This window comes from Hippichthys cyanospilos, chromosome 12 (genome assembly GCF_059441005.1).
Source record: "Hippichthys cyanospilos isolate Australia breed blue-spotted pipefish chromosome 12, RoL_Hcya_1.0, whole genome shotgun sequence".
In the NCBI taxonomy this organism is placed as follows: domain Eukaryota; kingdom Metazoa; phylum Chordata; class Actinopteri; order Syngnathiformes; family Syngnathidae; genus Hippichthys; species Hippichthys cyanospilos.
The window spans coordinates 14,508,661-14,524,328 of record NC_142380.1 but is presented as its reverse complement, the minus strand read 5'-3'; the positions used below and the strand labels follow the sequence as shown (position 1 = coordinate 14,524,328).

At 37.8% G+C, this 15,668-nt stretch overlaps 1 protein-coding gene across 1 annotated transcript in view; it reads right to left on the bottom strand.

Moving 5' to 3' along the window:
- LOC148415035 (uncharacterized) overlaps positions 1-14,325 on the bottom strand; it is a 38,886-nt gene extending 24,561 nt beyond the window's left edge. The window contains exon 1 of the mRNA XM_088429880.1: positions 14,229-14,325. Within this exon, the coding sequence (XP_088286006.1) occupies positions 14,229-14,231 (3 nt within the window). The 5' untranslated portion in view covers positions 14,232-14,325. The remainder of the gene's footprint in view (positions 1-14,228) is intronic.
- Between the last annotated feature and the right edge of the window lie 1,343 nt (positions 14,326-15,668).

Genomic DNA, 15,668 nt, shown 5'->3' with positions numbered 1-15,668 from the left:
CTGAAGTGTCATTTTGTTGTTGTTTTGTACATTTTGTAAAATGTTCAATTTCTTAGAAAAAATAAGCACTCTTTGGCACCATTCTAAAAGATGCTGTGTATTTAATACTATAGAATACTATATATTAAATTAGCAAATATAATTTTGACATTAAACTATTATGGTAAAGTTTTCAAACATCAAATTGTCCAATATCTTGTATAAAAGAAAAAATTAAGAGGACCAAAACACTTAGCATCTGTTATCTGAGTTTGGGTTTGGACAAGTAACATTTGCATGCTGAGCTGGGATTGGTTATTCATGACATTTTCAGTCGATAGCAAGAGGCAAAATGGCGACAGAAAGATAAAAATGGGTGGATTTTGCTGCCTAATTTATCTTCCACAAACACATTGTTAATCAGATTGTCGTTGTTAGACTAATGGGACTGCATAGAACATAACGTTTTTCTCAGGGTACAAGTCGAGGTTTTTTCCCCTCATTTTCAACCCCCCAACTAAGGGGGTCAACTTACCGCATAACTCAAAACAGACCAATTTTTTCCACATATCCATGTTTGAATAACATTAACGTGAATGCGAATTAACATTAATTTGAATGCGAAATAACTCATATCATGTTATTTACAAGGCTTAAAGCGATTACATATACACCTTTTGTGCGATATTGTATGCATCCCTTTAAGAGCGTTTGCAAAGAAATTCGCAAAAATGCACCTTCGTCAAGTGTCGCTGAATTGCTTCTTTGTTGTCAACAAGGTTGCATGGATATTTTTTTCATCGGACTTTGATGCATTATGAAAATGAAAAGCCGACTTGAATTTTCTCCTTCAGCACTTAGATGCATGCATGAACAAATCGACATGGATGTCAGGCAGGTGGATGAGAAAACAGCAAAAGGCCACCTTCCATTCTCTAATCTCACAATGGTCATCATTTGAGTAAAGAACATCCTAAGTAAGATGATCAGCAAATCATCTCCGTAGACCTCCATTTCAAACAAATTTGGATGGGTCCAAAGATTAGGTCTCAGAAAAAATGCATTTACTATTATTATTTATAATTTGATCGGTAGGGCAAAATGTCCTCCAATTCTAAAATGACTCAGATACATTAAATGTTGAACATGTTTATACTGAGAGCATGTGAAGAATTATTTATTCACCTTTTTTAAATAAAAGATTCACTAAATTATGCATCATGAATAAAAGATTCACTAAATTAAGCATCACAATTACTAACAATAATGCTAAGCATTGTAATGCATTTACTTTACTTTCATTTGTATCGAGTATAACATTACTATTTTTTGTGTGTAATTTATTACATTACTGTGTTACAGCAAAAAGTAATGCATTACAGTAATTACATTACTTTTGTAATGCATTACTCCTAACACTGACAAAGGGTACTACTGATTAACCTCAGCTTTAAATATACACTATTGATTTGAGTACAATTCTGCCACATTTGAGAGGATGGAGAAAAAAAGAAAATCAGATAGGCTCATCATTCTGGAAACTGCCCGTTGCCCATAGCACGAAAAAAGTCAGTGGACCAATAATGACTTGCAGAAACATGCCCCGTTTGGGATCAAACAGGAAGGCTGTAAGTGATTAACGACCAACATGTTATCCAACTGCTCCTCACATGTGCCTATCATGTTTTCACTCTCCCACTTTTAACATGGGGTTGTGCCATCAGACCTATGATACGGAAGTGATTTATGTTATGTCAATTGAATAGTATCTAAAAAGTATGTCAAGAATTAGAAATAAAAAGACTTGTGTGACTCTCACTTTTCTTTCGAGTTTTCATTATAGGTTGCGTTGCTTTGAACCAACATCAGTGCCCTTGATTGAAGTTAAGGGTACAGAGGAAATTCAAAGACACTTTTCACTCACGTCATTCAAACACATCACATAAAGCTGCGGGCGAAAACAAACGTAAATAAAACATGAATTACACATTGCCTTCCTCAAGCTTAACAGTCTTTGCATTTAATGACATCCCCTCTCATGTGCCTTGTCTCACTCTGAGAGACTCTGATTCCAAACCGCTAGAGGTCCTTCTTAAAATAAAAATTAGAGTACAGTATCCCGCCAAAGTAAATTAGTAAACATGCCCTACTCTTTTGATGGTTCAACATGTACATCAGACAGTGTGTAAAGCTTTTTTGAGAGTGTAACTGGACTGGACTTTGCAGTAATAAAGGGGTTAAAATACAAAAAAGGGGACGATTCTGTATGTTGTCATGTCCAAGCCAAGCTTCCACTGGACGTATATTGCATCTAATGAGCTACATTTAGAGTGGCAAATCCGTATTTCCAGTTATGTTGGTGTGAGTAATATAAAAGTAATGCAATAGTGTATAATGCATTCCATTCCAAATACACTCATATTGTAATGTCAGCAATTACTTTGAAATGACAGTAATAAATATTGCATACAGTTTTGAAGTAATTTGTCCAATGTGGAATACAAGTAACCTACACCTTGTGCTGAAATTGGGTCCAATTAGCCATTTTTTCTCTTTGGCGCCTTGTTGGAACTACAAGGGCTCAGGTGTGAATGAGGAGGAAGGCTGTTAATTTTGTGCAATCATACACACAAACACACACGCACACACACACAAACAAAATATATTAAAGAGTCTTTAATGTCTAAATGGCTGTTCTCAAACTATTGCAGTTCTAACCAAGCCCTGTTGTGCCAACTGAATCTTTCCCGAATGAGAGGCGGAGCATCTTCCAGGATATTCAATTCATCATTCTGAGAATTGAATGACCAGGATGATTGAGAAAATCCGCAAACATGTCTTAATATCTGGCAAGAAAAGGGAGCAGAACCTAAAGTGCAATTTTTTTCAAATGGGCCATTGAGCCATTTTTCCTTGACGTACTCTCGTGACTTGTTAATCAAGATCCTGGGCATCAATGAGCAGCCATAGGATAAATAAAGCAACTCACTGAAGATCTGGGAAAATAATAAAAGACGTTAGTCATGAGGGGGTGTAGGCTACAAACAAAAGTTGTTGTCCAGGGCTACATTGGGACAAGGAATGTAGTGTTGCAAAAGAGAGGGAAAAAATGGGGGGGGGGGGGGGGGGGGGGGGGGGCGGACCAACTGTCATTGCACATCACAAATCATAATTTGTGAGATGTAGATTTCCAGATGTGATGACCTCAAATAATATTCCTCTGTCCATTTGAGCTGTTTTAGAAGTTCTCTAAAACAGTCCTTCTAAAATAGTGTCTTGTCCTGTCCGCAGATTAGGGGGCGGAGCCATAGGCCGCACACTTGCATCTTAATCAGGGGACTATTTAGGTGTGGCCGAAGCAGGAGGATGTTGCTGAATTATTGTTTTCAGCACTCATTCAGCTTCCATTCCAAAGTATTGTTGTTTTTACTTTTCATACTTTGTTCCTGCCTTTTACGCTCGTGATTTAAGGTGGTACTTTGTGTTTTTGGCGACGTCCTCAAGCTTGTTGCGCCACTGTTCCCGGCTTGTTACATGCACTTTTGCATTGTCTCTTTTATTTGTACTTTGAATCCTGTTTCCACCATTTTGTTGTACTTTGATGTATTTGTGTTGATACTCCACGTGTTGCGTGCACTTTTTTTTTTTTTAAATAAACCTTTTTGTACGTCTTCGAGCTGTCCTCAGTGTGTCAGTTCCTATATATATATATATATATATATATATATATATATATATATATATATATATATATATATATATATATATATATATATATATATATATTCTGGTTCCACCAGTGTGGAGCTATGGGCAGGATCCTCTGGTTTATTTCCTCGTGTGTTCTGGTCGAGGAATGTGATCTTTCTAACCCACCCTGATCTCCTGTGCGCCAACAGAGAACTATTTGTGAACTCTCTGACCGCAATGAAGATTGTCATAGGTCAGGTAGACAGACAGCAGACACATGGATAAAACACATAATAGTTCATTTTGCTGTCCAATACTGAGATACCACAGGCCTGATTGCTGCCAGTGATTATTTTTGTTGCTGTTTTTTTGTTAGTGTTGTTGATGTTTGTTATGATGGCTGATAACTGAGACTATAATAGTAAAATGGGTTGTTTTTTGTTTGTTTGTTTGTGTTTTTTTATTATTCTTTGTTTTTAGCAATAACATTTCACATTCACCTCACAGGGTCGTTGCACTGGCCCATATTAATGTCAGACGTTTGGGGGTCAGGGAAAAAAAGTTTGCAAAATACTCTGCAATTGACAATAAGCACAATATATTTTAATATGTTTCTGATTTTGCTATGTTATTATATAAATTAGGGGTGCTCGATGCTTCGATTGCGGTCTACTGGTTGATCGTGCTAAATCTTGGGAGATCATATAACCAAAACAAAAAACAAAAAAAAAACACAGGTGCAAAGAACAAGGCTAATTGGAGATTCACACATGTAACACATAAGTATACTACACTATTAATTTTACCTAAAGCACTTTTGTTATTATTAGGATTAAGAATAAATTTAAACCCGAACCCTATTTGTATATTTTGTTTTGTTATAGGCTTGTGTTGTCGTCACTCGGTGATATTTTGGAGCTGCTGTCCATCGAGGGGCCAAGCTTATTTTGCCGGCGATGATTAGCATTCATTCTACATACTTACTTGCGCTGCTCTGAGCTATATTGGCTACCCATAATTTTAGCTCACCGGTAGCACATTGTGGTCCCACACCGGAGACATACACACCACACCATAAGTAAAAAAAAAAAAAAAAAAATAGGGGGGGCTGGGGGGATGTTGTTGGGCATCCTTGATACAAAGATTGATTGCAAACTGCTCCAAATGTTGATGTGCGCTTTTCACGAGATTGATGGGCGATCAATTAGAGGCGGTATTGAGATGCACCCTTAATCGTGTATATCACTGGAGGCAATCGTGAATGAATGAGATAAAACCGTGGTGGAATGCCACTCTATTTTTTTCCCATGCATTCGTCAGATCAAATTAGGACAAGTGATGACTACGAGTCTTACATTACAAATAGGAACATCTGTCTTCAGTCGATTTTTTTGACCCCTCAGGGACAACTGATCCAGGCTGCCGACACTTCTAGCCCTGGAAGTCTGTCACCTGCGGGTGTCGAATGCAAGGCCGGGGCAGTGGCCCTTCTGGCCTGTGACCAAAGAAGCCATGATCACACCTCCCACCGCTTCTGTGCGAGGGACTTATTTACCACATGCTCGGGTTTCACGTGTGGGCCTTGACAGGTCTTGTGAAACCAAAGAGATGAGCTGGAATTCTACCCCGTGACCCAAACATGAATGGTACTCCTGCGGCATGGTGTCTGGTGCGCTTTTTAAAATTCCGGTTTCTCTTCCAGCAGCAGTTGTTTAACATAACACGTATATTTGTAACTGGCAGTGTTTGACAGTGTTGTGTAAGGGGAAGGAATGTACGCCAGGCTATTTTTCATGCTCTATGCAATCATAACACCATCATCTGACGTAGTCAGCAGCACTAAAACAGAAATACTTGGGTCAAATGTGGTCTCATAACGGGGTCTTACGCAGCTTACATGACACCACTAAAGGAAGTGATTCTAAACCAATGTGCAATGAAAAAAATCACCAATTTCAATATTTTCATGACTGTTGTATTGTATTCTGTGTTGAGCAAATACTGAAAATACAATAAAAAAAATATATCATTACTTAACTCTTTATGCCAGTTATGTAGAGCTGCAACGATTATTTGACTGTCAAAAATAAAATGGTTATCGATTAATCAGTTATTCGACTAGTTGTTGATTAATTCTTGCATTTTAAGGTGTCCAATTGATTGAAATTCCAGCCCCTTACCAGAAAATATTCTTTTCCTGTAGTCCTCCATTAAGAATATTTATTTTATTTTTGAATCAAAATGAAACATTTGGTTTTACGACCTTACTTATATTTAAATATGAACATTACAATTTTTGTCCTTTTTAGTTCTGACATGTTACAGCCCAAACCAGAAGCGTAAGCTAATGTTACTGGACTTTAAATTTGGAACAATATTCTGTTTTTGAATAAGGGGATGTAAACTGAGCTTCAATGGGATGGCAACCAGCTCAGGGTGTTCCTCTTCTACTGCCCGTAGATAGCTGGGATAGGAACCAGCAAACCAGTGACCCTAGTGAGGATAAGCGACTATATAAAATAAATGAATGGATGAATGGGATGTAAACTGAAACTTCCTTTTTTTCATCAAAATGATCAATTAATCTCCAAAATAATAACATCAGTTTAATTCATCATTAAAATAATTGTTAGTTGCAGCCCTACACCAATGTAATACTGACAGGCGGAGCAATTAAATTTTCTTTCATGGCATGGCAGAAGGCACATACTGTAACTAACCTTAATCCATACAGTTAGCCCTAAAATTTTCAAAAGTTGCCAACTAGGCAACTTGGCATTGAGGTTGTGCTCTCTTACAAGTAAATTTTCCTATCAAGAATTACAGTCTTTAAAATTACTAGGTCAAAGTTTTAAATATTTCCTCCATTTTCCCAATCATGTTAGTGATTTCACTTATTTAACCATTTTCAACAGTAAAGTCAAAGTCTATGATTCAGGTGATTTCTTTATTTATTTATTTATTTTTACAATGAATACATTTAGAAACACATGTTGTCCCTTGCTGTCAAATGAAAATAAGATCACTTTTTCATGGCTCATGTAACAACAGATCATGGCTCAATTTTTGCATAGCATCACACCAAACCCTGAAAACAGGTGAGCTGTGAATAAAATTATCAAATTAATTATAGACAAAATATGGAATCGTTACATCCAACAATGGCTAAATAAGTAAAGTACCGGTATATCTTTCACCTTAAATTTTGCCCCAAGAGTGGAAGCGTGTCCACTTTTCACATAATTCCATATCATTAACAGTTAAAATTTTACATGCTTATTTAAAAGTACATAAATGTTTTAACTCTAATTTTGAATTCTACCTGTGCTTGTGCGGGGTTTCCCTGTGCGCCCCACATTCTAAAAAAATACGTTAGGTAAATTGTCCAATCGGCCATTGGCTGGTGAAGAATTCAAGGTATATCCTGCTGCTTGCTTATCAGGAAAAGCCAAGTCACCCACGATCTTGATGAGGACAGATGGCGGAGAAAATGGATGGAGGTCATATTTCTTAAAAACTAGAGCAATTTCTGATACAAATTCATTTCAAAGTGCCCTCAAACCACAAAAAAAGGGGCAAAACAACAAACTGAAAGGAAATTATTATTTGTTGAAATCCAGAGCAAATTCTGACACACATTAAATCCAAAGTGCCCTCAAACTGCTGCAGTTTGGGGTCAAAAACATCAAACTGGAAAAATAGTTTGTGCCTTAAGCATCACGAGGAAAACACAACAATAAACCCTAATCGAAATTGGAAAAAACAACTTGTTGCCAGGCAAAGTTCACAGGCCTCATTGACAATTGCCCTTCGGGCCAATGGAAAAATGGCCTTTTGTCAAAGAGACAGCAACAACGCACGCACGTGTACACAAACACACACACACACACACACACACACATGAATACACACAAACACACAAAACCTACATGTACACGGACATGCAAATACTGGGAAAATACAGAAGTCATTTTAGGAGAAGAGTTTATAGATTTTTTTTGTGTTGTTGAGAGATTCAAACAATCGAGGGATTTATTCATTCAGATCTGTAAACAACGTATGTAATTAATCTCATGTTAATCCCACCCAAAATTAAATGAGAAAAACCCTAAACCAGAGTTTTTCCTCATTTTGGTACATTGTGTAACTATGGCAATATAAAATACAATAAAAAGTGGATTATTTAACAGATGCACTTGTTAGCATTTATGTTGTGCTGCATTTGAGAATTGACAAAAGTGCCAGTTGCAACCTTTGCTTTTCACTACCTGGAGGAAAGATGCTGTATTTGTTTGGCAGTCACAGAATAATTAGAAAAGAAAATTAAGATGAAACATCATTCATCCTATTCGACACAGAGTTGCTCAAATGCATGGAATTCCAAATTTAGTTTGGTAAAGAGTTTTGCTATCATTAACTGTGGTTGCATTTGTAGCTGGGTGCTTTGCATTTATGTGGTAGGCTAAACCTGAGCTGCTTCTGTGGTCAGAAAACTCTTTGCAAAGAATGCATATTAATCTTCATGTATCAAAGGTATCATCAGGGTATATTTATTTTTTTTTAAGTATTTTTACCATTAACTGGACCCACAATTCTCACATGCGCCTCCCTTTTCACTTCTTCCTTCCTATGAATTTTCCCTCCGACCCACAACAAGAACCTATCAAGTTATACCAATCACAATGACAGCCTATGTCCACTCATGGGTGTGAATGACCTTTGTTTTTCAACCCTCTCAACTCCAGCACGAGAAGTCCGATGCATATGAATGGATCTAATGAACGTACATAAAGCCGAGTTACAGATTAAAAATTAGACCAAGTATCGTAATTAACCTGTTAATCTGACACCCCAACATTTTTTATATACGGCACGTACATAACTTTTCCAGTTGAATCACTCACTATGATCATGTATCTACCGTATCATTTTGCAGTGTAATAAATTAACCAGCGCTATGAGGCATATTGCCACGTGATATCTTATTTCAGGTCCCAATTCCCCGACTAGTTTTGTCAGAATTTATAGCCTGACCTTGAATCATGTTGAATGTGAGCGGGCAGTTGACGCACGACAAAGTGGCAGAGTGTGCACATATTGATTGGCCAACCAGGAGAGCGTGGTGGCAGTTTATTCTGAAGCTTGTTTACCAGTGTATAATAAACAGCTTGTTGCAGAGAACAGGCAAAATGAGACGACCGCAACACCTTCCACTTCATGATTAAGTATCATACTCTGAACGTGTTTATCAAAGCTGGAGCCTTTGAACAGAAAAATCAATGGCTCATACAAGTAAAGGTCAAATGCCTACAAATATAACACTTGAGGCCTATTTACCATGCATGTGGTTATTGTGTCAAATCCCTAAAATAAGAAGCAACAGCTTCACTCAACTAGATACAAGGTTCGCAAGTGATGTTTAAGTAGGCGATAACTTTCGCCCACAGTATTGGACTCATTGAGGTTTTGCCCTGCTGGAATGTTTTCCCTCAAAGCGCTTTGTCCTGGATTGTCAGAGCCTTTCGAGGTAAAATCTGTAAATGCAGGGCTTTCAGAAAAAAAAAAAAGAAACTCAAACACTAATGTGAAATTACTTGTCAGACTGGAAGAACAGGGAATTCTTAAAAATCAACAAATCATAGGGGAATAACTGTTGCATAAATTTATGGACTTGCGGCCTGGGAGAGATGTCTTTGAATGCTGTAATGATAGTACTTTTGCACTTGTGAAATGGAACACTTAAAAAAGGGAAAGGATTGCAATTGAATTCTGTGACTGTTTTTTGTTTTTTTTTCCGGGTACACCAGCATAGCATTCTCTCACTCTTGAAGAACACGCATTCCGGGTTAATTGAACACTGACCTGACTGGTAGTGTGTTTCTTCAAGATTGGTGTGAATAAAGGTAACTTTGGAATCCAAAGCTAGACGATCAAGCGGCTCGTCTACAAAGAGATCTTGTGGTGTTTTTTTGGTTTAGAGAGGTAAGTTAGGCTTGGCCGACTCCTGGCTGCTTCACCATGACAACGCGCCTGCTGACAATGTAGTGAGCATCCGACAGTTCATAGCTGAGAATAACATAGTCGTGTTGGAGCAATCTTCCTAACCACTTTTCTTGAACTCAAAGGGGTCATCAAGGGGACCCACTTGAAAGATGAAGATGACATCCAGATGGTATTGACCACAGAGATGTGGAAGATGCTAGAAGAATTCTTCCAGGAGTGATTGAAGGCATAGAAGAGAAGACAGGGAACATGTTTTGGATTTCAGAGTGTTAAATATTTTAGGGCTATTTTTCTATAGTCAATACACCTTTGAATGAACAGAGCCACTTTGATTGGCCAGGAATGAAGTCAACGTTTTGCATTCCTATCAAATCGGATTTGACCCACCTTTGTGCAGTTTGTAAAGCTAGCATACATGTAAGCACATGAAGAAAACACAAACTCCACACAGGAAGGCTGCAGCCAAGATTGGCGCTCCAAACCTCAGAATTGCAAGGCAGACATGCTAACTAACCTGTTTTCTATTTTAGTTTCCTTATCAATTTAAACTTCACAGCTCTTGACACGTTAAACTATCTTGGAAGGATGCCTGGGTGTTAGTTGAGAACTATTGAACTACTTTTAATGGATGAAAGTTATTTGACAGTAGGGCTGGGAAAATTAGTTGACTAAGTCGGGTATGTCGACTTCAAAACCATGACAAAATATATCAGCCTCACAACCCCAGTAGAACCATGTTTCCATGACCATTTTCTACACGAATCCTTATTGCAGATGCACATGGAGGCAATAAAGAAAGATACCCCCCCCCCCCCCCCCCCCCCCCAAAAAAAAAAAAAACTGAGGATGTCCGAAGTTTGGGATGAATTCCAATTAAATTAAAGGAGCCACCAAAATAATTTAATATTCAATTTTTGCAACACAAACTGTACTTCAACAATGTTGTACAACTTTATTTTTCCTATGCAAAGATTAATCACCTTGATATAAGGGCTCGATTTCTTGTTGGTACACCACCTAGTGGCTAAAGAGCTGTTGTTATTTGTTTCCGTGGCTTACATTAATGGAAATATTAGCACGTCGAGCCTCCAAAAAGAAAAGGAAAAAAGTTGTGAACTTCCTAAAAAGCACTCAGGCTGTATTATCAGAGTTTATAATATGTCACTACATACAATGTAAAATGCAGTGCCTCGGGTTTAGGCTTTTAAATGACCTAATAGAGGGCAGTCAATCAATTAACGCGTCTCAAGAAGAAGCAGTAACAGAAGAAAACTAACAGGAAGCTGTTGACATCCTCGTTGATAACGCACAGCTTCACTCTTTGGTTTACTCATCGAATATTTTTAAAGCATTGTCTGTAAGTCATTTTTAGGAATTATTACCTATGTAAAAGTCAGATAAGAATAAGTATGTGAGAACTTAATGGTAGTTATCGTTTCTTGACCTTAAATGGTAATCGCTAGTCTACTAATGCTTTTCAAAATTGTTAACTAGTTAGAAAAGGCAAATTTTGGGAGAAGATCATAAATACTGAGCAGTTAGTTCCACTCACAGGAAAAAATAATCATCCACTCAGTTCAACTCACGCTCAACAACATAGACTATATAAAAAAAAAAAAAGAAAGAAAATGCATTTTAAAAAGTACATTTCAATGTTTTTGTGGACCGATTACTTGGTAATTTGATGGGATAATCGATAGGATAATGGATTTTAAAAATTATTTGATATTGACAGTCCTATTTGACAGCATTCGTACATTCTTATCTACTGCAACTTATAATACGGCACATAATAATTCATCCATCTAAAAGTGAAAAGGATGAAATCAATCTGAAACCACACCATATTTCTTCACAAAATGGAGAATAATGAAAATGAAAATCAATGTCATTAGTTTATAGTGTCAGATTTTTATCATTGCGAGACAAATGACACAAGAATGAGATATGAAATATGAGATACACATATTGATATAATCTCGCAAATCTACTGGCTTTTAGCATGACAGCTAAAATGCTGATTTTGTTGACCAGGCACGTCTATGAGACACTTACCATGAAATGAATTGAACATAAGATTTTCTTAAGCAAGACATGTCCTTGACAGCAATCATGACATTTCCCAGCTGTTAACGTACTAACTTAATGCAGGTCCACAATGGAGCACTTTGACAACACTTTTAACACTCAAATGTCAAGCATGTATGGCAACCAGTGTCACAGTTTAGAGCAGGGGTTCCCAAACGGTTTGAGCCCAGTGACCCATTGACATGAACAAATCAACATTCGAAAGCTAAAATATGGCCCTTCTGGTAAGAATAGCCTTCCCTTGCAGAATGAAATTGGAGCATGGTTCCAGACCTGCAAAATATTTTCGTATTCGCAGATGCAGTTTAGTGCAGGTTTCCAATGTCTCCCTGCTAGAATTTTCTTCGTTCATGTTCAGGATCTTGTCCTTGACAAGCCATGCAGCAGAAGGCCTGCGACTAACACCACAAAACCCCTTGAGCAGGCATCCGAGCAAAGTCAGGGAACGCCACTGGAACTTCAACAAAATCCCGATTCCGAGGATGCTTTAGAAAATGCTCGAGCTTTCCCCATACCGACTTCAAGTTGTTCAAAGGCTTCAAGCGGAAGATTATGCCGTTCAACAAACTGAAGCCAAAGTTGAACTTTGTTGTTACATGGAAGATTAAAGGCAAACTCATGTGCTTGGCGGACTACACTCCCGCTTTTCCATTTTTCATGTTGTGCCAGGACTCCCAGGACTAGTAGTGCATATATTTTAGCTGTCAAGCAAGCCACGTGAATCCTCCACAACATCTTGCAAAAGGTGGCACAAATCCAGAGCTGGAGGATGCCACTCTGCTTAGGCAACATGCACACGCATGCACATCTACATAGATTATATATTAACCTGGTTTTCTTTCTTGCATCAGTAACACACTCTTTGCTCCCAGATGAGGGTTTTCCTTCATAGTGTGACCTCTTTCAAATTTTAGTTGTTGCCATCTATATACCATAGAAAAAGGACGGACGTTAAAGTATGGAGTGAATTCACAGAAAAAAATGTGCCCTGTCGTTGACCACTCTTTTCAAATACGGCGCTTAGGTTGCATGGTGATATATAATATTTGGCAGAACTGCGGGGCAGCTCGCACCCTGGTAGTACACTGTGATATTTACCTCTCGCTGGCCTGCCTATGTTGTAACCCTTGCTTGAGGTCAAGGGTGAATCTGTGGCATGAATCTGTAAGGAATGTTCCAAAGGAAGCAGTTGAACCTGACTGTGATTTAAGCATATCAAGGAAGAAAATTCAATACGATCAAGTAAATTAAGTTTACCCCTCTTAATCAAGGCCTAATATGATTTTGGGTTGTAGTATGTTTACACTTGGGAATGTAATCATCAAAACATTACGTAAGTATCAAATAGCAACTCTTTATTTTATCTCGTATGCAGGAGTACACTTATCTTATTTTTATAGATATGTTACAACATATTAAGGTTAGGTAGCAATTTGAATGTAAATGTTATTTCATATTTGTTGACACACTTTTAAAGTTATCACCAACGGTTGTACTCACTTTTGTTGAAGGACATTTAGAGTAGAATTATAGTCTTTCTTATTTTAAGTCAGTGCTGTACTTTATTTATGGTTGAGCTTGAGGCAGTAATAACTGCGAAACCATAAAATCTATAATTACATCACCTGATCATATTACATATACACAAAAAATATGATACACTATGTGTTCAAATCAGAGGGCAAGGTATATACTTAGTTCCGGTATTTTACCATTTATTTTAATTTGTAAGTTAAATATTTATAATATTGGAAAATCAATAAAAGGCGAGTCAATGACAGGACAGGAATCCTCATTTCTTCCTCAAAGCTTTGATACAGCTTTGATTAAGAGACAAGGGGATTCCTGTTTTAGCCAACCAAAATGAACCTCAATTAGTTCAAGATTTTTTTTTCTTTACCAATAGCCGTTTACATATCAATTTAGATACTACCATTTAAATGGTAATATAGATACCAAGTGCTCCATTTTCAAAGTCAGTGAACTAAAGTTGTGAAGCAAATGTTGGCGAATGCTGTCATATTAGTGCGAGATACAAATACAGGGCACATAGGGACAAACAACCATTCACGTACCCCAGGGGTCACCAACCTTGTTGAAACCGAGAGCTACTTCTTTGGTTCTGAGAAATCCAAAGAGCTACAGGTTTATGTGAAGACCCAGATCATGTTATTGATTTCTCATGTTAATTAAGAAACAGCTGTAGTGGAAATGTAAATCAAGTGTAATATGTAAAATCACAACGTTCATGTTATTGATTTCTCATGATAATTAAGAAACAGCTGTAGCAGATATGTAAATCAAGTGTAATCTGTAAAATCACAATGTTCTATCACTTGTAAACTATTTGCACAACAGGACTGCGGGCTACTCATGTGATACCCAGTGCCCGCGGGCACCGCGTTAGTGACCCCTGACATAACCTGACATGGCACCTAAAGACAATTTAAAGTGTCTAATACACCTACCATGCAAGTTTTTGGACTGTGGCAGGAAGCCGGAGTGCCTGGACAGAAAAAGCACAGGCTCGGGGAAAACACGTAAACTCCACACAGAAAGACTGGAGCTAGCTGGATTTGAACTCGGGATGAACTGTGAGGCGGACGTGCTAATCACTCTACCACTGAGCCGCCTCTCACGATTGTGCTTTGTTTGCAAATTTGGCAGACTGGTTTCAGCCAAGCTAGTTGGACTTGTGTAGCATAGATGTACCTGGCTGAATGACAATTTGGTGGCAGAAAGTTGATCTAAACATTTGGCCTGCTCCAACCATAACTAGCAAAAGCTGGTCTAACACAAAGTATTTCATTGATGAATAAGTGAACAGCTGGCATAAAACACACTGAATAATTGTTTTTGTGTTTTTTTTTTGTTAAATGGTTCCATAAGGCATCAGAGCAATGGGGGGTACAGGAACCGTTGACGTGGGAGTGGCCTCTAACTGCCTCCAAGGGACTTTTCAGTGCAGATAGGTTTCTGCCATGTTGTGAATATAGTAGTGCAGGAGAAGCATTTCATATTTAATGTGGTGTGAAAGGAACTATTTTGATTATTGAAGCTTGCTGTGAGCACTCCTACAGCGATATAGGCTTCCCCTTTTCAGATCCACCAACCTACACTAGTATCTAAGCTACCTCTGGGCAGCCATGCCAAGAGCTGCAAAGGATTTACGACAGTCCCAAAGATAAGACTTTACTTGTCTGACCACGATATCTCTATGAAATAAATAAGTATGGATGTAGTATGAATCACAACGGTTTCTCTGTGATGCTCAACGAATATTTGTGTTTGATTTTTGTTTTTTTTGTCATAAATCTTAGTGTAAATAACCTGCAAAAAGTGGGATTTGAAAGAAAAGGGAAATGTAGGACAATGAGGAACACCATTTAGCAAAGTGATCAAGCAGTATAACTGAAAAATTCGACATTCTTAAAACATTATGTGAACATAACTAACCCCAGCGCCCCAGGAAGATTGTTAAACTTGTGTATTTATACCTTTTCTACACCTACACATAACACATAACCAGTGATGAATTCCCAATCACAAATAGGAGAATTAAAAAGAAAAAAACGAAGCAGGCAAAGAACATCAGACATATTTTTCATGGATTTGAGGAATTTAATCTTGCTTTGATTATATCTTCTACAGTGCAGACACGGATTTGCCTCTCATTTCAGTTATTGGTGCTCATCTCCCGCATGCGGACTTCTTCATGTGTCCTTGTGCTGTCAATTCAATTTAGATACTTTGCTATCAATAAACCATCAGCGTGGAATGGGATGAATCTGGCTTTGTCGGAAATCAAACATCACATGCTCGTCTAATGACGACGCCCCTCATGACAGAAGTAGACAGTAGTTCTACAAGACAACAGTCACCTCTGTTCTTGCTGAGCTTCTTGAGCA